This window comes from Salminus brasiliensis, chromosome 14 (genome assembly GCF_030463535.1).
Source record: "Salminus brasiliensis chromosome 14, fSalBra1.hap2, whole genome shotgun sequence".
In the NCBI taxonomy this organism is placed as follows: Eukaryota; Metazoa; Chordata; class Actinopteri; order Characiformes; family Bryconidae; genus Salminus; species Salminus brasiliensis.
Genome location: NC_132891.1, coordinates 30,620,408 through 30,643,065, shown reverse-complemented (window position 1 = coordinate 30,643,065; position 22,658 = coordinate 30,620,408). Strand labels below are relative to the sequence as shown.

General features: G+C 43.2%; 1 protein-coding gene across 1 annotated transcript; it reads left to right on the top strand.

Moving 5' to 3' along the window:
• Positions 1-14,381: 14,381 nt before the first annotated feature.
• On the top strand, positions 14,382-22,252 carry olfml3a (olfactomedin-like 3a). The gene is made up of 3 exons (XM_072656405.1): positions 14,382-14,656; positions 18,644-18,929; positions 21,290-22,252. Exons 1-3 carry the CDS (start codon positions 14,540-14,542, stop codon positions 22,078-22,080), a joined length of 1,194 nt encoding a protein of 397 aa, XP_072512506.1. The 5' UTR covers positions 14,382-14,539; the 3' UTR covers positions 22,081-22,252.
• The last annotated feature ends 406 nt before the right edge of the window (positions 22,253-22,658 follow it).

The window sequence follows — 22,658 nt, the reverse complement described above, 5'->3', positions numbered from 1 at the left end:
GGCTGTCAGCTGCTGGACAGTGACGTATTGACATGTCTCAGTGATTGCTGTGTGGGACGGAATATGCAACTTGTTATGAGAAGGTTATACAAGGAGGAGTCTTGGTCGAATGGTGGAATGAGTCTTGGAGCGACAGAAGCGTTTGCACTGCTATACACATGTTCTAACCACCTCCTGAAGTGGTTTGAGTGATCTGATTTGGGCCGTGTTTACACTGCTATTTTTATGTAGCTTGGCCTTTACAGATATAATCCTGATACCCAAGACGTGTGAAGTGACCAGGTGCAAACAGGGTCACAGTCCCCACAGATTGTTAAGCAGCATTTTCATGCTACAAATCTCCCGTTCTACCACATCCCAAAGGCGTTCTACTGGATTTAGATCTGGTGACTGGAACAGCCCTGAAGAACACTGAAATCATTGTCATGGTATTGAAACCAGTTGGAGATGATGTTTGCTTTGTAACATGGTGAATTATCGTGATGGACGTAACCATTAGAAGACAAGTAATTTGTGGTCGTGAAGGTACACAAATGGTCAGCAACAATGCTCAAAAAGCTGTGGTATTTAAGTGATTATTGACTGATTGATTAATGAACCCAAACTGTGCCAAGAAAACATTTCCCACGTCATTACACCACCTCCACCAGCCTGGTCTGTTATTCCAAGGGAGGGAACATGGGTTCCTGCTGTTGATGACATATTCGGACCCCACCATCTGTGTGCCTCAGTAGAAATCGAGATTCATCAAACCAGGCTTCTTCCAGTCTTTAACTGTCCACTTTTGAGGAGGGCCATTCTACTCACCCGGAGAGAGGCCAATTATGCTTAGATGGTGCACAGATGAGCGTGGCATCCTACATTTCTATAAATAAATATTTTTATTAGCAGTCCATTTTAGATGCAGTAACTGTTAGGATGCAGTCTTCTGTTAAGGCTTTACACTAGATTTTGGAATACTGCTATGAGAATTTTATTGCATTCAGCCACTAAAGCATTAGTGAGGTCCGGCACTGTTGTTGGATGATTAGTTCTGGATCACCACTCCAACTCTTCCCAGCTAAGGTATTGGATGGTGCTCCACTGTGCCAGAGAACATATTTCCACTGCTCCACAGCAGCAAAGTGGCTTTAGGATAGGTGTGTTTTGCCACTTTGTTTGTTGGTATGTGATAATTAAGCTAGATGGGCTATTGCTTGGTCACTACCATACACAGGTATAATGTAGCGTATAGGGACATGAAAGCAGGCTTTATACGCTCTGGAAATCCACTTCCAGGGCATATAAATTAGTGGTTTCCTTTTTAAAACCTACAGAAATTGTGATATGAGCCCAAGTGTATTGAGAAGTGGCCAACCCTACATTTAAATATTGTTTTTAATATGCCCTAGTTGGCTTGCCCTCGCCATTTCCCTTTGGGGAAATTCCTCACATCGTTCCATTTCTTGTTAAGTATGGAGGATTCTCTAGAATGGAGATTTCCCATTAAAATGCTCTACATCTTAAAGCAGCACTATGGAGAATTGGCATTTCTTGCTCTTGGGCTCCCTCTACAGCCGCGAAGTGTAATTTGCTCACGCAGTGTTATGCAGTTCTCGCGAGTATTATCCTGCATGCTTCTCCAAAGTTACATACTGCAGTTAGCAGTGTGCCTAGCCTGGAGTAGCAACGACAGTGTCCTCACCCTATTACTATTATTGAAATTGTTAGCTTCAGGTAAAAATACTGCATAGGGATGCTTTAACCATTTAGTTATTACAAATTAGTGGAACTGTTTAAAATTGGACACATTTGTTTATTAGCCAGATTCATTAAATACTTTTTTGCTACATTCAAGCTGGACGTAATGTTGCAAACTTAACATTCCACCAGTTACACATGACGGCTGGTCTAGCTTCACTACTTTACTCTGCTGGGTAATGGGGCTGCTACAAAAAAGTCACTGCACCATGCCTTTCATTCCAAACCTGAAGCTCAAGCCAGACAAAGCTATTACTCATTACACTTGGACTTCTCCAAAAACGGTTCCATTACATCGTTTGCTTAGTTAGCTAATTAGCTTACTGAGGTTAGCCTAGCCGAGAGCTATTTAAAAATCCGTTCCTCCCCTAATCCTGCGAAGGTGAAGTTGTTGAAAAACATGTTAAAAACAGTTCAGAAACACAGAAAAATACTTTCTAAAAATACATTTATAAAAGGTGTTCTAAGCATAGAGGAGCAGAAAACCTAACAAACACTGGCATGTTAACATTGCAGTTTCACACAATTTAACATCGAATCCGTGCACATAACACTATTGATGAATGAGGCCTGTCTCCCTTGTCGTCTGCCTGAGACTAACAGCTGTCAGTGCCTGTGCTTAGCGGGCGGTGGCTACGCCTCTGCCACTCTTCATTTTCCCACCATATACAACCCAATGATTGATCAGGGGTTATGTAGCATTCTTCGCAAATTAGTCATATTGGAAGTGGAAGGGAGGACCAAAGCCAGCCTGTGTGTGTCTGTGTGTGTGTGTGTGTGTGTGTGTGTGTGTGTGAGAGAGAGAGCAGGCAGCGCTGGCGGGAGCAGGGCCCAGAGCGTGAGGCGACATGTTTGGCTGCTGTGCCCTGCTGGGGATGGGAGGTGCTGCTGTAATTAAGGCCTGCTGTGGTAATGCTATGCATCACGGGCATCACCCCTCCCCCCCACACCCCCTTGATGTGTCCCTTCATGGCTCCAGTCATCATGTGTGAGGTCGTATATAATAAGAGTTCAAACACTGTTGTCTCGTGCAAAACCAAAACGGAGCTGAAAAACGGACCAATTTCTAATCCCCAAAACTGTTACATCACAGTCTAGATATATTATATTAACACCCCCAAAATGTACATGCACCCACACAACAGCTACTTTGGGAGAATATGGAAAAGGCTTAAAGCTAGCTCCTAGTACCACTGGGAGAAGGGTCAACTGGAGAAAGCAGGGTAGTGCCGTGCATGGGGAAGATGGCAAGGTGAGCAGGTGCTAGACTAAAAGCTAACCCTACCAGAACCTACTACAATCTCCTTAGCTAATTAACTGCACACTGTGCCAAGAGGGCACCAAGAGGACTCTACAGATAGTGTACAGTGTTAAAAACAATGCTAAGCTATGCTATACGCCCCTAGTTCAGAATGATATGACCTTTTTCCATGCTAAATGTTGCCCACCCTACACATCCACATGCCATGCTGGTAGCGACACTGTCCAGCGTAGGGCCTTAGCCACCCTCGTGCAGCCCCTACCTCCTTGGCAGCCTGGCCGAGCAGCGGCCCACACCAGCGCACAAGTGGTTTGCAGCTGTTGCACGCTCAAAGAAGGCCTTCACTTGGACTTAACCCACTCCAGCCCACTTGCTCTCCGCCGCCGGGGGGCGTTTAGAGAAGCGTGTAAGCTAGGAGCAAGAGGACAGCTCCGGCTTTGATGAGAGGAGCCTGTCTTTGAGGGAGGGCACTGACGCAGGCTGCAGGAGGGCCGTCAGGTGATGCGTGGGGGGCGCATGGCACCCCAGAGGCGGCTGTGGAGCGGATTGGCTCTCGGCCGTCGTGCCCAGAGACTGCGTCTATGTTTCCAGTGGCCAGGCCGCTAGGCTGTGTACACCCTGCTAACATGAATGCTGCTTTGTCAGGATTTTTCCAGGGGCTGCAGCAGCTGTCTGTCGGTTCGGTGATGTCTGCAGTGCTCAGCTAACACACTCAGTCTAGCATGTAAATTAGTGGCGTAATGACATTTCTGAAATGGATGCGGTCAGCGCCACGCAACAACATTCTTCCTTAGCACATAATCGCAGGGTTACCTACGGTCATATTCGGTCATGTTTGAGCCTGTGTGTACTGTACGTTACCACAGAAAGCCTAATACAGCAGGTAATTAACACTCTTATGTGAACCTGGAGATGAGATGGAATTGTATTGAGCTTTTTTTTAATGGACAGCGTCATTTTAAAGGTGTTAAATCTGTCTGTACTGATTTTCTGACGGTTAACAAGTGACAAGTAGTGTTAGTTCAGTCTATGGAGTCTTTGTGATGGAGCTGAATATGTGTCACCTACTGGCTGAAGTAAGTGTGTAACTTTGGTTGGGGTGAAAAATGCTCAGATGCAGATCTACAAGCCCATTTACCACCCTGTTATATAATCGCATAATCAAACACGCTGGTTTTCATTTATGGTGGGCTTGTAAATACCTTTATTAGCTCTGTTCTGATTGGCTGGTTTACAGCACCGCAAAGGCTCACATAGAAGTTACATAGCATAGCATAACACACCATAGCAATGACTGTAAAAAGCATGGGCTTCTAGCCAAAATTGTCTGCCATGTTGTCAAATCTGCAACCAGAGTCTTCGCAGTAGCGACCAGTCTTTATGGATAGTGTTTATATCCTATCCACGCTGTGTGGTGAGCTAGCTAAAGAGATGGTAAAGCCAGGGGTAGCTTTTAGTTTAGCGTGGATACCTGCTCACTTTCCAGGTTTTGCTTGTTTTTTTTTTTTTTGTAACATCAAAAAGATCATTAAAATCGTCTAAAAATCATAAATCATAGTCATAAATCATTTTCCAGGAGACATTTCTGGAGGAGTTTAGACATAAGCTACTACGCATAGTGAAAGGGAAAATCTAAAGAAAATCAGTGAGAAAACAAACGTTTCCAAACAACGTGAGACTGCTAAGAAGATCTGCTATACCCCCAAATCTGCCACCATCAGATGAAGAGTACTTTAAGCTCTTAACTTTAAGAACTCGCTAAAAGAGGGTCAAGCTTCACTCTCGCTTCAGATCTGAAGAAGCTAGAGGCTTGAGAAGATGACTCAGCACTGTGAGTCTGAATGGATGTGGAGCTGTTCAAGAAGCTCTTACTGAGAAAAGCAAACAGACAAAAAAGAAGAACATCTGCTGAAGCTACTGGTGATCTCAGAAAAATGGCCTGACCACCCTGGAGTCTAGACCTCGACATCATTGAATGTGTTTAGGATGATTTGGATGGAAAGAGGCAGAAAATGCTTCCGAAAAATCTGAAAGTGGATCTCCTGAAAACAGTGGAAGCCAAATCTTTTTTGGTTGTTGCATAATCGAAGGCTGTAATCTGATATTTGGACAGCACTATAGTGCATTAAACTCATATGAAGTTAGCATTAAGTCTAAACAAGCTAGAGAAGGATTTCTAAGAGAAGGATTAGCTAAACCACGGCTGATTTGACAGAATTTGACAGAAATGCTCTCAAAGGTGTTACCTGTTCTACGACCTCGCTGTCCTCTTGCTGTGCTTTTTGTCGTCTGACACTCTGTTCAACCAGGCCTTGACCTGTTGATGTGTGGGAAGGAACATGTGAGCTTTTGAAACAAAACCAGGGTTAGGAAAAAGGACGACAGCGAGGAGCCGAGGTCAGAGAGGTGGCCTATCAGCCTCCCAGCCATGGCCGAAGCACGCAAGTGGCCCAAGGATTGGAGCCAGGGGGTAGAAAAAAGAAGAAAAGGGGGGCTGTAGAGCCAGTGTCTTGCTAATAAGACCTCTACTTTTAACCCGGACTGACAGCAGGAGAATTTGAGGAGGGAGGCTGGCTCCGGCGCACTCAGTCAAGCAGAAAGCTCCCAAACGTAGAGGCTAACGCAGGTCAAGTGATTTGGCGCCTCGGGTGTATTAAAGCTATTTACAAGAAGCCGAAGGATTTACGGTTGCTCCGGCGCGGCCTGCTCGTTTATATGACCTGGCACTAGGTGGTCGTGTTTTCTGACCTTCTCCATCATTATTTCGAGCCAATAAAAAATGTTTCCTTTCATATGTGTTTGGCTTGTGGGTGAGGGGGTGACAGAGTGAGGTATTTATTTGTTGCTCTGAGGGGGGCTCCATATTGACACTAGGCAAACACGAGTGGTTGGTGGAGCGTAGTGGGAAACAACACCAATCTTCCTGCCCTTTTGGCAGGCTAGGGTTCAATTCCCTGGCTGGACAAGCACACAGCGCTACACCGGTGTGTATGACAAGAGTGTCGCACGTTAGCATGAAGTCCAAACAAGCTACATTAGCTTAGCCTGCATTAGCTGAGGCTAATTTCCTGAAGGCTAACTGACAGAAATGCTCTTGATAGTTAACACCTCGAATGTCTGTCACCAAGAGTAGCAGCCAAATGCCCTAAATGTAAATACAGTTTTCATAGCTTTCACAGCAAATACAAGGTTTAGGAAATGAAAATAAACTAAAAATAAATGTATAGACTTGTATTTAAGTCAATGTCCTTTTTGCCCTGTTTTTTACCCTTATTTTATGGATAACAAACAGACAAAAACAAGAGACATACTGCACTCGCCAAAAGGAACCTGGACCCACACGCTTGCTGATGCTGCCACCTTGTGGACGCAAGTGACAGTACACCTGGAAGGCTCAATTAATTAATTAACTAATTATGGCAGATAAATAACTGTATATCTTCTTTCATAACAATTCAGTAAAAAAATCCATCATGCCTTTTTTTAAATGTTTGTTTGTTAAATAACTCTACATAATTACTCTTCAGTAAAATAAAATTAATAAATAAAAAAATAGTTAAATAAAATCAGTGCAAGAATAAAGATCAAGTGAAACAGTTACAAGCTCTATGGCGGTGGTCAGAGATGAAAAGTTTCAACTGGTTAAGTGAACAGCGAGCAGAGCTTTAAAGTGTCCTGGCAGTGAGTTCCAGCTCGCTGGAGAGTCTTGGCCCCTGACAGTTCATCCGGTCTCTGTAGCAAGCATGTTCATTTTCATTATCACGTAATTACCATTATTATTAAAATGATTTAAGAAATGAAATATGTGGGTATGTGGGTTATGTGGATTACGTTAAGTGGTTTATAAATACGAATACGCCAGTGTGATTCCTTACGTTCTGCTAATGAGGACTAACCAATGTTTTCATACAGTTTGCCGGGATAAGTGCTGCAAGGATTGTGACTAATGTATCTCAGTGTGATTGAGTGAGTGGTTGAGTAGATATAGTCCAGAGAGGTTGGAGCGAACTATTGGTGGAAGACTAGGGTTTGATTTCTCAGCTGGGCAAGCACACCATGCTGCACTAGTTAAAGTCCTTGGGCAAAACTATTAACCTACTGACCTCCGGGCAGTTATTTCCAGTCACACAAGACCAGGCTTCCATCTCTATGAATGAGGAGAGACCAGAAAACTCGAAATTGAAGGTCAAACTATGTATATTTTAAATCACTGATAAAATCTGAGTTCAGTTTGAAGTGTTCGGCTCAATAATGTATAGCAAACGGGAATTTCTGGCTTGCTCTGGCTACTGCGCTTGCTAGGATTTGCACATCGAGGGAGGCCTTCCCTACAGACGCATTGACCTTCATCTGCTCGCACTGTAACCAGCAAGAGCAGAACTTTATCCGTAAACAGACGCCATGTTGTAGCATTCATATTTCAACCTCATTTCAACTGATATACAAGCAGAGCACTAATTAGGTACAGATAACCAAGCTTCTGTCTGCACTTACTGACTAGTTTGTTAATATGAGGTTTAAAAGTAAGTTCTTTGCCCAACCGTATGCTCAGTTACTAAGACTCTATGCCTCTCTCTATGCTGCATCCTGTCAGGGTAGTTCAGGGTAGTGATATTCACTGCATTAAAATCAATATTTGTAGATCTGGAGAACAGCATGAACTTCTGCAGGGAGATTTCCCCACACCTCCAAATCTCAGCCTGCATCTGCATCTCCAAGTGATCCCAAACACATTCACTGGTGTTAGGTTCTGGCCTCTGAGGTGGTCCGGTCATTGTTCTGGGAACACCAGTTTTAGCTTCAGCAGTTTGATTTGATCCAATGTTCCTGTGTCTGCTTCCATTCCTCAGTATGAGCTTCTCGGTCAGCGGTGGATCGTCTTCTCACAGTGGAACGACAACTGGAAATACCTGTGAATTTGATCAGATCTGAAGCAAGAGTGGAGCTTGATTGTCTCCTCTATTTTAAAGATGAAAGCTTTACCAGGTAGGGTTGTGAGGGTCCAATTTCTCTGTATCCATTTATGACTTTTTGAAACTCACATTCATTTCAACTCCTTTTCCTTTGACTTTTGTAAGCGGGTATGTCTGATGTCTTCAGAGAGGTCTCCTGAAAAATGAAGAACTTGAACTTAATGGCTGTTTTGACTGGAAGTAAAGGGTGTTCTCTGAGTTCTGCACTTTACCGTATGTAAACATCGTTTTCACAACGTCTGTATATGGAAACAAGTGTCAAAACCAGGTTTTTTTTTTATGAGAGGTTTTTGTGATGTTCCAAAAACCAACACATTTACTTCCCCTTGTTCTTAATAGCTGTTTTGACTGGGAATTAGGCAAATGAAGGCCGGTCTCTGACTTTTGCAGCACACTGATCAAAACAAAATGGACTCTTGGCAAATCCATGCTTCAGATCAAGACACATGCCAGACAGCTGGATCTTCTAATCTAGGGTTCATGTCTTCAAGTCTGACACCGAGTTGCCATGACTACACTGGCTGTACTAGCTGGGCTTAAAATAGGAGGGCTAAGCTTTTGGGCACATCATCAATAGTAGCTTGTGTCTTTTGAGGTTTGATTTGGGGGTTCGAGCACCACAGCAGTGTGGGCAATGTGCCTACAAGGCCATGAGTACAATTCAGGATACTGCATGCATCTAATACTAGTTCACCAGTCACATTTATGAAGGACCATCATTTTTATACCACAAATAAACATGGACATCGGGTGGAGCAGCGCAAACTAAAAGTAGTTGACAGGGCATTTACAGGCATTTACATAATTGTAGCCTAGTGGTTGAGATGCCATGAAGAATTATTTCATCATAAGAGAAAAAAATGTATACGAGTCTGAATGTCAAAGGCTGTGTTATTATACATGGAGAGCATGTGACAGTCAGTTGGTAAAGGAAGAGGGTGTATTAGTACACCCATTAGAGCCACCCATTAGTGACTGTGAGCTGTGTGCCCTGGCTTTAATGAGTCGTCGCCATTTCATTATTATCCTGTAAGGATGATGCATCGGTTCAGCTCTCTGCATCTCTGCTACCACCAATGGCAGGTGGTGCAATCTCCTACACATATAATGGGCCATTAAACGTATCACATCAGCCCCCTAGTGGCAGACCCACTGGCAGTCTCTGCAAGTAGTACAGTTAAAAGGTTCATATCATGAAAAAAACACATTTTTCTGGCTTTTTTAGAAAGAAAAGTTTAGTTAGTGGGGTTACCATATTGTTCTGACATGGTAATTAGGCCTAATAGCACACACTCACACTGTATAAACCCAATTTGATAGCAGTATGTGTCTTCATGTGGGGTAGTGGGGAGTGTTTAAGGACATTAAAAGTGACACCCTACTTTTAGAAGTTCATCTTAAGGGCATTTCCACACTTGTCCCCAATGCACAAGTCCGCACCCAGGGCCGATTCTGGACTCGTTTGGGGGAGGAGTCTATTACCACTGGTTTGCTGTCACACGTAAGAACCCATTCGAACCGTGGATTGATTGTGCGATTTCATATGTCACTTTCTCATATGTGCTTTTTTTTGCACAATTGTAGGAGTTTATTGCTTTTCCTTATTAGATTTTCTTTGGATACAAACACCTGAGCGGTGAAGAACACCGCTCTGCACTGTTGCCAGGCTTGAAAACAGCTTTCACACTGGACCAAACATACCAAACTATCAGAGCAACTTCAGAGTGAATGGGCAATGCATTAAGCGAGGATGTGGACTGCATTAAGCGAGGAGAAGTGAAGATTATTAAAACTTTAACAGTGTTTTACAGCAACAGCAACTTATTGGGAAGATTGGTATGGCTACTCATTTATTCAGTTATCTACCTAGCCAAGTGCATGGCAGAAGTGCAACACATGAAATTATGTAGATATGAGCCAGCAGCTTCAGGAAATTTTCACATCAACCATCAGAATGTAGAAAAAATAATGCTCTCAGTGATTCCGAGCATGGCAGGATTGTTGGTGGCTAGTATTCTTAGAACTGCTGGAATTTTCAGTCGTTTTTAGAGTTTACTCAGAATGGCGTAGCTCTGATAACCACTCTGTACAATTACAGTGAGCAGAAGAGCATCTCAGAATGCATAACATGTCCAACCTTGAGGTGGATGGGCTAAAACTACAGGTTCCACCTCTGTCAGTCAAGCACAGACTCACCAAACCAGGGTGGTAGAAGATTAGAAAAAACATAGCCTGGACTGATGAATCTCGATTTCTGCAAAGGCACATAGATGGAATGGTCAGAATTTGACACCAACAGCTCAAATCCATATAGACCCAACCTGCCTTGTGTGAACAGTCCAGCCTGGTGGAGGTGGTGTAAAGGTGTGGAGAATGTTATCAAAAAGGATAACTTCGGATTATCAGACTCATCCTCAAATGATGTTTTATGTTTGTACAAGCAATGCTGCACAGTGGAACAGTGCACCACTCTCTTAACTCAGCCAAACTTTCATGCAGGTTCTAGGCAGTCGTAAGGCCCCAGCCAACTGGATCATGTGGGCTCACATGGGTGGAATGTGAGCTTGGTGGGTTCCAGATGGGCATGGGCTCTGAGTGGGTTTGCACATGCGGTTTTACTGTGACTAAATTGGGCTTCCCAAATGAGCCCAGTTGTTACAGTATGCAGTGTACAACCCAGATGGGAGAAAAAACATAGCCTGGACTGATGAATCTCATTTCTGCAAAGGCACATAGATGGAATGGTCAGAATTTGACACCAACAGCTCAAATCCATATAGACCCAACCTGCCTTGTGTGAACAGTCCAGCCTGGTGGAGGTGGTGTAAAGATGTGGAGAATGTTATCCCGCCACACCTCAGACCCGTTAATACCAATCAAGCATCACTCGAGTGTCACTGTCTATTTAAGCATTGTTGCGGACCGTGTGCACAAAATAAAACCTAACTGGTCTCAAACTGGTTTTCTAAACCTGACAATGAGTTTTGTTTCCTCCCAGTCAACAGATCTACATCTAATTAAACATTTTAGGATGTGGTAGAACAGGAGATTGAAAGTGCTCCTGAAGAAAATACAGGAACCATGTGATGCACTCATGCCAACATGAACCATCTTGTGAAATTCATGCCATGAATAGTCTGTTTTGAGAGCAAATGGAGGCCCTAACTTGTGTTAGTATAGTGTTTTTAATAAATTGCTTGGTGAGTGTATTTTCTCAGTGAGACGTGTATGCTTTGGCTGGTCATTTATTTTTCTTTCCAATATAACAATAACAATAGAGTCATGGTCCAGATCTGTCCCACACTTAATCTTTCACCCAGCCTACATCTCGCCATAGCACACCTGCAATGACTAAAATGTTGCATAGGAGCCACATGTGGCCCCGAATCAAAACTCTGTGGCCAACCTTAAATGTCACTGCTTCAGCTGGGCCAGCTCTGGCCCACAATACAGCCACATTTGGCTCAGAATCATCAGCTATTTAGCAAGGATCGTCTGGCCATTGAAGTGATTTTGCATGGCTATGAGGACAAATCTAAAAACTGATCCATCCTCATCTGGTCCTAGCCACAATTCTCCCATCAACAGGCAACATATTTCCCTGAAGCTGTTTTCACACTGAAAGTGGTATGCGTTGCACTCGCCGCACATGTCTGCGCTACCTTCTGTCAACACCACCTGCAGTATGCACAGCGCTTGCTTCCATGCTTTACTGTGTAGCTGTTGCTGTTGTTAGGGATTTATGAGCTGATCTGCAGTAGATGTCATTTATTTTACTGAAAAAAGGATAACTTCGGATTATCAGACTCATCCTCAAACATGAATATTATGTTTGTACAAGCAATGCTGCACAGTGGAACAGTGCACCACTCTCTTAACTCAGCTAAACTTTCATGCAGGTTCTAGGCAGTCGTAAGGGCCCAGCCAACTGGATCATGTGGGCTCACATGGGTGGAATGTGAGCTTGGTGGGTTCCAGATGGGCATGGGCTCTGAGTGGGTTTGCACATGCGGTTTTACTGTGACTCAATTGGGCTTCCTAAATGAGCCCAGTTGTTACAGTATGCAGTGTACAACCCAGATGGGAGCCCATGTTTGACCCTGGTGGGAATTCATATGTGGGGCAAATGTGGTACCTGAGGACAAAACTTTCTGGTTCTCAGTTGGGGTACTCATACAGGCCCCAAATGGACATGTTAGCTGAGGGGGGTATAGATTTCATTGTCTTACTAGCATGTGAGCATCTCTTCTCTACGTTTTCTTGGTCTTCTAGATTCCAGTTTTCAGACCTTTAGACAGTTTGTAAAGTCGGCAAATTTATAAACCTCAGAAATTTGATTTATCTGACAGATCCTAATTATAGTTACAGGGACATGCCTCAGGTCTGGATCAGTCAGAATAAATGAATATACATACATTAGTGTTAATGATGTACTCAGATGTACTTAGATGAACAACACTTTTACATTTGACCCTTTGAAGACATTTCTGCTCTCTAATCCTGAACTTTCTTACAATTCTGTGTTTTTGCTCAGTCAGGATGATTAAGAGCGGAGGTGTTGGCCAATTTTGTTACATTTAGAGCTTGGGAACAGCCAATATGTTCTTTATTAAAGCAGATTTAGTGTGGGCGGCATGTGTCTGCCACGCTGCTGTCACAGTTGCTTAATTGAAAATGAGCTGCGGTTGCTTTGGGATAGATTACCCAGGCTTTTATTCCAATGTGACTTACTTGTGATATAGAAGATAAGATACAATGAACAACTTATTAGAGAAAATGATCTCCGTAGGACTGCTGTTTGATCTATTATGCATAACACGAGTCCAAATAACTGAGAATGTTACATGTGGGAATAGAAAGGTTTCTCACTGAATCTGAGTCGTCACTATATAAGAATTCTGACTATGATAACAGTGCCAAGTGTTGTATAACAATGCTTGATACCAAAATGATGCTGTGGGGGAAATAAAAAAATTGCCTTCATATGAACAGCTGATGTTGTTGGATATTAGATAGAAGAAGATCCCATTTTTACCACTTAAAGCAGCATTATGCAATTTTTTTGCTTCTGGGCTCCGCTACAGTTAAAAAATGAGAACTTACTATTTGAGCTACCGCTAAAGGACAGGCATTTCTGGACAAACTGAGAAATACAGAATTGTAACTGAGAGTAAAAGAAGCATGTGGACTGTGGCAGTAGATTAATATTGCAAGTTTTAAACAAATATGATGGCTAAGTTCTTGTGACCGTTATCCTGCCTGCTTCTCCAAAGTTACATTGTGCATTCAGCAGTATGCCAAGCCTGGAGTGGCCATGATATAGAGACGTATTCTGTGAGTGGAGCATTAAAATGATTCTGAAGTCGACATTTTAAGATAAAAATGCTGCATAATGTTGCTTTAATGAGGCATTCCACCATTTCTTTTTAAATTCTGCATTATGTAGCAACAGATGAAAACAAAGCCATTTTAAAGCCATTCAAAGGGCTTCCAGACACTTCTGGGAGTAAGGAGCCATGAGTGACATGAAGCGCTAAACACTCAGAAATGCTCATGATTCCTGTCACAAACTGCCGAAGCTAGTAATCTACTTTAAATTGGCTGTAAGATCATTATAACCAGAATGACGGCTTATCAGAACATAATAAAGCCATATTTCAAGATGCCTTGTAGAGAACCTTGCAAATACTGATTTTTTTTACAGTGGTGATGAATGGGACTAGGGGTCATCACGACTACAACAAAAGTAAAGCCGCTTTATTTACCATCCAAAAATGACCAGTGAACCTAGATGAGTCATCTGAGTTTTATATGTAACGGTAATGATGGTAAAATAGTGCTAAATCTAAAAATATAAGCTTTGTTTGGGGACTATTTTGCCTTACAACACCCTGTATCTCTCCTCCATGAGTTTTTTAACATTGTAATCAATACAGTTTAGGCCAGAGCTACTCTGAACTGTTCTAAATCACTGTCTCAGGCATTAGGCAACGTATTTGTAACCATCCTTCCTAATTGATGTATAAAAAGCCTCAGACGTCTGGTTCCTATCAGCGCCACCGTGAACAGATCCGACTCAGCAAGTTTCTTCAGAACGGCACTTTCCACTCTTTCACATCAAACCCCTCTTGCGGTTTGGACTTTGTTTACATCTTAATGATGGGATTTTAAAGGAGACATCTTCTTTAAAGTTCTTAATAATTTTCTAGTGCATTCATTGTGAACCACGTGGCCAAAAAGCATGAGAATGCATGTGGTAGAAGGTCTGAATGATTAGTCTATAAGCCTTTGTTAATATTTGAAGCACAGTTTGACAACAGAGGCCACTGAGAGGCCGAAGACTCACAGCTCCTCCTTCAGTGTTTATAAAAACATTCCAGCCAAGGGAGAGAGCCAGCGAATACGAAACCCAAGAACCTTGTCCCGGTTCTCAGTTACTTCCTCTCCTGTGTTCACTTTCTCTCCCTCACACACTCAGGCACGGAGGAGGAACCCTTAGTTGAGGCATTTCAGCGTCCTGGACTTTTCAGAGCATTTTGCAGAGCGTTCCTCGTCTCAACCCACCATGAAAGCAGGCTTCCTCTTTTCTCTCCTTCTCAGCATTCTGGCTCATCTCTCGGAAGCCCAGTACCACTACCAGGGCCTGATGAACTACCTAGAAAGCCGGATGCTTGCCATGGAGGTAACGTTCAGTTTCGGCCTTGTTCTGTTTTGAGTAAAAATGCTTGCATTCTCTATTCATTTTTCGGCAGTGATTAGCTAGCAGCTTGCATGATGATCTCGCCTGTTCGTAGTTTTCCTACAGTGTTCCTGCACTTAAAATAAAGGGCTCTTCAAAGGTTCCATAACTTTTAAATGCAGATTTCTGGTATTGACAAACTGATCTGCATAATGTTTTGGTGACATTGCAGAAATACTAGCGCTAAAACAATTTACATGAATTAATCAGCTTGAGAAGTGTTAAAGCAACATTATGAAGCAATTATACCTTAAAATAACAGCTTTAAATTTATTATGATGGCACACTGACTTGTAATAGGAAGAATGGCATCTTTGTCATTGCCACTCTGGGTCGGAACGCAGTGGTGGGCAGTGGTGGCTCAGCGGTTAGAGCGCCGGGATATCGATAACAGGGTTGTGGGTTCGATTCCCGGGCTCGGCAAGCTGCCACTGTTGGGCCCTTGAGCAAGGCCCTTTACCCTCTCTGCTCCCCGGGCGCTGGAGTTGGCTGCCCACCGCTCTGGGTGTGTGTGTGTACTCACTGCCCCTAACACGTGTGTGTGTGTGAGTGTGTTCACTACCAGATGGGTTAAATGCGGAGGACACATTTCGCTGTACAGTCCACACTGTACAGTGACGAATACGTGCACCTTTATCCTTTATCCTTTATCCTTTACTGCGCTATGTAACTTTGGTGGACCATAAGACTCTGTTTGTGTAAAATCCTGTAATATTACCCCATTGCCTCAGTCCACATGCTTCGTTTCCAGTTTTATATCCTTAAGCTTCTCAATAAATTCATAGTTATAGTTACACTCCACAGCAGTAGGGGGAGCACAGGAGCAGAAAATATCAATTCTCACATAGAGCTGCTTTAAAAAGACTTCTCTTTAGAGCAGATTGAAAGATTTAATCACTCAGAACATTGGAAAAATGTGGAGGAATTCTCTGTTATGACTTTTTAAAATGAATTAACCATTTAGATAATTAACATACTCAAAGAAATCGTGACAGTGGTAGTCGAGAGAGATTTGAAGTGAAATTCATGTTCAATTGAAGCCATTTCAAGGTTTCTCAGAGTCAGTAAGGAACATTTATAAACTGAATCATGCAGAAAAATAAGCAGAGCATTAAGAAGATCATCCCAGTCAGTCGAGTGCACTCGAAAGCTATAAACGTAGGTTATGCTTGGATTGGTTAAAATGAGAGTTCTGCCTTCAGTGTTTCTTTATTGCACAACTGCTCCAGTTCCGCACATTTAAACGAAAGCCCTCCAATTACTGTGATTTCTCCCAGACTCATCACCCTAACTGCAGCATATAAAAACAAAAGAATTAAATTGTGTCATTTCCATTCCCCCTGCTTTCTTATTAAGCCGCTTTAGTGCAAGCGTAAGACTGAAGGGTTTGAATAAATATGGGAACAAATATGTACATTGGTACCAAATGAATTAAAGACCTTGCACAATTACTGTCTTCTAGTTCACTAACTGTTAGCAAGGATTCCATCGACATGATATAGGTTGTAATCGTGCAGGATCAGCATACACTTTGGATCAAATAACTTCGAACACTATTTGCTCAGCTTTGAGGGATGATACAGTATTTTAGGGGCAGGCTTGGTGGCAGACTAAACTCCACTCCAAGTCACAGGTTTCCATTTTTAAATCAAACACTAGACTTAATAACTGTCCAGCGATCTAAATCATAGGCTGCTTTAAAAACAGCAGGTCAACAATGTTTCAGAGACTTGGCGGGAACTACTCAGTGCTGTATCTGCTCTGAGGCATTCAGTGAAATCCCCTTTCTAGCACAGAACTGTTGCCTTTGGCCACAGCAGATGTCCAGCTCTGTATGTTGGGTAGCAGGGAAAGGGGATACTCTGAGTCAATATTTCTGTTATAGCCAGAGGAAATGCTGGAAGACTCTTTGGCCAGAGTCATAAAACACACTGCCAGATATCGTTTACCATTTGTGTGATATGTGGCCCTTTCAGCCCTTCCCCCCTATTAATATGCGTCATTAGCTATTCATTACTCCACACCACCCTGCAAAAAAATATGATGTGAAGGAGTCTGAAGATGAAGTCCTGATAAGAGGCTGAAATGGATTTAAACATCTTATCTGTGATGTTTTTAAAAATATTTGGTCCCACAGGCAGGTCTTGATGATTGTCCACCCACTTAGCTGATTAACCAATATATTTAAAATGCAAGTTTTCTTTGTTTGAATTTGCATCATAACTATTATCACAACTTCATTGGGAATGACTAATTGAAGGTGCATTAATTCAGAGTTCAGTATTAAGTATTTCACTAGAGCTACAAATATGGCTCAACCAATCATTCAGCCCAAACAAATAATGGTTAAAATGAGTAATTTCAATATATTGGGGCAAAGTGGTGAACACTTTGAAAAACTGGCACTGGCATTGAGGTTTAATTCAAGACTTATTAACCTCTGGTTTCACAAGCTCCAGATAGTGTCACACTGACCCTGTTTACACCTGGTCACTTTATGCATCTTGTGTATCAGGGTTATATCTGGATTAGGCCAAGCCACATTCAAGTGCAAGTGTAAACACACCCAAGATGCCCAAAAAAACCAAATCCTTTCACTCAAACCACTTCAGGAGGTGGTCTGAGATACATTTGAGCCTCCGGTTATAGAAGTGTAAACGCATGTGTCTCTCCAAGACACATTCCCCAACCAAAACTCCTCTCAGTACAACCAGTACTAATTGTCATATAATGTCCAATATGGCATATTCTGTCAGATTTCAGTCTGACTAACTTGAGGCGCATTTGACTACCAAGCGTAAAAGCTTGTGGCTACAATCTGATCTGGAGTAAATGGGTAAATGGGTGTGATTGTGGTCACTGTGATTCCACACTTTATTTGATTTGATGTTAGTACCGCTGTTTTAGTGTTTTACTGGTCTGACCTATGTGCTATTCTTTCAGTGTGGTAGCTAGGTCAAATTCTTTTTTTTTAACCAAAAAATGAGTGTGATTATGTATAGCAAAAAAAAGGATTCACTTTCAAATGTGCGACTAGTGAAACTGCTGCAGATATTGCTGACTGAACAGATTAGGTGTTCTCTCTGTGGTATTTGCTCAGTCAAGATGAAATAATCTCTCCTCTCTGCATGAAGGGTTATGGCATTACTTGGTAATTACAGTCTTGTATGAGTAGGACCGTGGCTTAATTAAGCTTTGAGCTATTGATACCGACTGTCTTCACAGTAGTAGTGTTTTCCATGAAACGAAGCAAAGATAATGCATTTAAATGCATTAAAAACACCACAAGCCAACCTGTTAGTTTGCAATCATGAATTTTCTCTAGCGTCTCACTAATGGCTCTTAGGTTCCCCTGGTTCATTTTGGGGAAGATCTTTAAAGGAACACAATATGTGGAACTATACTGACTTTAAGGAGACTACCACCAATGTTCTATATGTTCCCCAGCTAACATCCAGTCCTTGTGTGGTCTGTATGGGTAGTATGGGTAGCCTTGGAAAGATCTGGGAACTGGGAATCAAAAATCAAAAAGGTTTGTTCACAGGTTCCACAATGGCACCAAATATGGAGACCCACCAGGCTCAGTGATGGGACCAGGAAGGTGGCTAAACATGGACCCCATCTGGGTTGTACACAGCATACAGGGCCTAGATGGTATCCATGTGAGATTAAGCTGGGCTGTAATGATGGAAGAGCCCAACTGGGTTCCAGTAAAAACACTTGTACAAACCCACTCAGAGCCCATGCCCACCTGGAAGCCACCTGGAAGCCACGTAGCCCACATTCCACCCATTAGCATGTTGCTGGGTCTGTTGCCCATGTAAACCCACCAGTGTAGGTCTAAGTGGGTCTTACCAGTCCACTGCCCCTATACAACGTGTCATGACTAATGCTTATGTTAAAAAGTGACTAATTTATGTTCCTTTCCAGGAACGCATTGCCTTATGGCATGAGCAGAACAACCGCTACAGTGCAGACTTGAAGAAGTTTAAGCAGCAGGCATCGGACCTGCTGGAGAAACTGGGCAAAGACCATTCCAAACTGCGGCTCGACCTGGAGGGGGCTGGAGTGAGGGTGGACCGTGTTGAGCGAGAGATGGACTACATTGAGACCAAGAACCCCCCCAAACCGTGCATTAAAGCAGCGGACAAAATGGTGGAGCAGAAGGCGGTGGTCAAAGAGAAGAAGAAGAAGGAAGAGTTCTTTGAGCTGTCCGGTGAGCCACGAGGGGCAAGGGGGATTTGAGGCAAACATTGAACGGGGCAGCCAAGACTTGACTCAAAGAGCTGGTCGTTTGCTTTTGATCATGTACCTTCAGCCCTGGCAGGTTCTTGGCCCGCAGACCTCAGGTTATATTTAGCCACTCATTAAGTGCTACACCAGTGTTGGCAGCATTCTCTCTGGAAAATCACAGTATTGGAAAATGGAGAACGTACCCTGGGTTGATGCTTAGCTGTGTTTAATGACTACCTTCACAGAAGGGCAGGGAAAGTCTTTTAGGCTTTGATTGGGCAATATGACAATAGATCGCTGTTATTATAAATTATATCACAGTCCACCTTTCAGAGCATGTTGTGGATATTGTTGGTATATCTAGGAAAAAAAATTGTCCAAAGGGTTTCTTGCACAATATTATATAGCATGGATGCCCAATCCTGGTCCTGGTGATCTACTACCCTGCAGGGTTTGGCTGCAACCCTAGTGTAACACACCTGACCCAGGTAATGAAGATCTTCAGGGGCATTTAGGCCAGATTAGGGCCAGAGTGTTGGATCTGAACGTCCAGGGTGGGGTATCTTCATGACCAGGCATCCCTGCCATAGAAGAACCACTTTGGGTTCCCAGAAGAACCTTTCAATGCATGACAACCATGTTGAACTGGGACATATGAGTGCGAATGGCCTTTTTTAAGGGTTAAAGAATCTCCTAATAATGCAAATGTTCTAAGAACATCCTTAATTTGGTATATTATGTGTCATTAAAATGTCTTCAAGTACAGTGATGTACTATTATTTGCCGTATTGCCCTTTGCCTGGGCCTTGCGCTGCATTGGGGCTTCTTTGTGTTTTTTTTTTTAGAAACTAGACCAATTAAATCGTATTATGCTGAGAGATTGGGCTGTTGTGTTGCTTGGGGTGCTGCCGAGGTTCTGTTCAAGCTCAGCTCGCATTAAAAAAGCCCTCCGTCTTTTGTTCAGTTTGGTCCCTCCTGTAGGAAGCAGATGTCACGTACCTCCAGGCTGCAATATCCTATTGATTAGAAGACAAAACAAAGAGCAGCGGCTGCAGTGAGTCAGACCATTCCCTCGAGATGTACACTGGCTTCCCCCGCCCTCTTTAACTGTCATGAATCACTTGAAATGTGACACCTTTGCAACAGCTGTCTTTGGCAACCTCCGTACACCTTGTGGACGTGTCAGATGTGCTCTGTCCTGACTTGAGAAAGATATGGCGTCTTCTTTTACCTGCAGCTTGCAGCTTTTAAACATGCAAACGTGGCGCAACGTGGAGAAGCCTTGCTGTACCTTGCAGACGGCAAAGTAATGTCCTCTTATTAACAGTGATTTCCTGGGCTGCCTTGATGCCACTTTCATCTTGTCCTCATTTCCTTGAGGTTAATATTTTTGGGAAAAAATCAGGAAGGAAGGTTTATTTTCTTGCTTTCAAGCGTAAAATTCACAGCCTCAGGCAAGATATGTGCTAAAGAAGAGAAATCATCGAATATCCAAAGTTTTTTCCTGGTACGCAGAGACCTAAATTATTAAATATTCTTGAGTTCTTTCTTTTCTCAAGGCAAAGGCAAAAAACAACAAATACATTGGGAAAGTTTAAAATTCAGACTCTTCAATTTGGTAATGCCAATTTACTCACCTGTTCGTTGGTCTCCCTAGCACTAGCAATGCTCCTAATACTGGGAGAGTAAGGCCTTAACACGTCTCCTCCAAAACATGCAAAGCCAGCCACACAGTCTCTTTTGCTGGGCAATGCCAAGGAAAGCACTAGGTCGCCAGCGCCACTGCACCAGCTAACAGACGCCTGTGCCAACCAACATCGCTTAAGAGTGAATAGGGGAAAGAGCACCATCTAACCATCCGGCCTACTGTGCTTTCTCAGACTCCAGCCACTGATGGCAAAGTGCCACGACTCAGGTTTCGGACTCATGACCCCAACGCCATAGTGGTAGCGTGTAGACCGAAACGACTGATAGTATTAGGTTGTAGTATTAAAAGAGGTCATGTGACTATACAAGGGGAGGAGAACATTTTAGATCTTTATCTGGAATGGTTGGCAGATTCTTATATTTTAAGCATCTGTGGTGAGATAACCCAAGGTACATGGGGACAGGGGGACATGGAGGAGATATATAGCTAGGTATATAGCTAGAGATGGAGATTTATTGGATGTTAGATGAGAAGAAGGACAAGCTTCAGGTGGGCTCTTCCCCTTAAACATCCGTAAGTTTTTCCATAACTTCATTCATTATTGCTGAAGATGAAGAACTGCCTCTTCTATGGGTTAACAGGCTATCTTCAGTTTGCTCCTGAACCCTGACAGTGATTTATTCCTTTCTTCACAGTTTGCATGGACATTGTATCAAGCATCCGAGCCATGAAGATCCTAAAGAGGGTGGGCAGCCCCAAAGGAATGTGGACCAAGGACGCCAGGACAGCCAAGGTCTACATCTTCAACGGAACTTCGGAGGACACCCTCTATGAGTTCAACTCTGTGAAAGAACTGTCGGCATCGTCAGGTATGTCTAAGGGCAGGCAGATCATCCTCCCATCTGCGTGGAACGGTACAGGCCATGCTGTCTACGATGGCTTCCTATACTACGTGAGTGAGAGATCGGAATTGCAGGTGGTCAAGTTTGATCTGAAGAACGGCTCGATGACAGACAGTGCTGTCCTTCCCGTGGAGGCCCAAACCCCAGTCTACAGCCTCAACCCTGATACCCTGGTAGATCTGATAGCGGACGAGGAGGGACTATGGGCCTTGTACCCTGCTGGCAACACCATCAACCTGGCCAAGATGGACTCTGACACTCTGGACATTGAGCAGATGTGGGACACGTCGTGCCCCACGAACAATGCGGAAGCTGCCTTCATAGTGTGCGGCACTGTGTATGTGGTCTACAACACCAGGCCCTCCAGTCGTTCCAGGGTACAGTGCGTATTTGATGTGGCCGACATGGTGACCAGTGAAGAAGCACCGCTCCTGTACTTTCCCAGGCGCTATGGCGCACACTCCAGCCTCAAGTACAACCCTATGGAGAGGCAGGTGTACGCTTGGGATGATGGATACCAGATCCTCTACAGGCTGGCCCTGAAGAAGAAGCTGTGGGCGATAGCTCCCCTGCCAGAGGAATAAGTGCTGCTGCAAAAAGCACTTACTTAGACTGCAAAAAAAAAAAGAAATGCTTGACCAAAGAGATTGTATTATACTAACTCACCTTTATAAATGTAACTATTGGTTTAGTCCCATTTTGTCAAATAATATCCAAAAAGAAGTAAAGTACATTAACTTTTTATTATGGTTGTCTGGGTAATGCACTGGTAAGTCTTTTACTCTTACTCTCTTTTGAAATGAAGCAAAGATATAAGTGTTATTGAAGTGTAGACTTTCAGCTTTCATACCACATCATCTGTCAAACATGATGGTGGCACTGTTTTTTGCTGATGATATGACTACTGATAGAAGAAGCAGGATGAATTCTGAAATGTACAGAGCTAAACTTCTGCTTTCTACCCATCAAATGCAGCAAAATAGGATGATAGGATAGTTGGATGTTTGGATAATGACCCAAAATATACCGCAAATGAACCCCAGGAGCTTCTTAAGGCAAATAAATGCCTTAATCAGATCAAATGATTGGCAAAGTACATAGCTATTCACACCTGGTATTTTAAATGAACAGCTTTTCACCGCTGGAGGAGGGGCATGGTGCA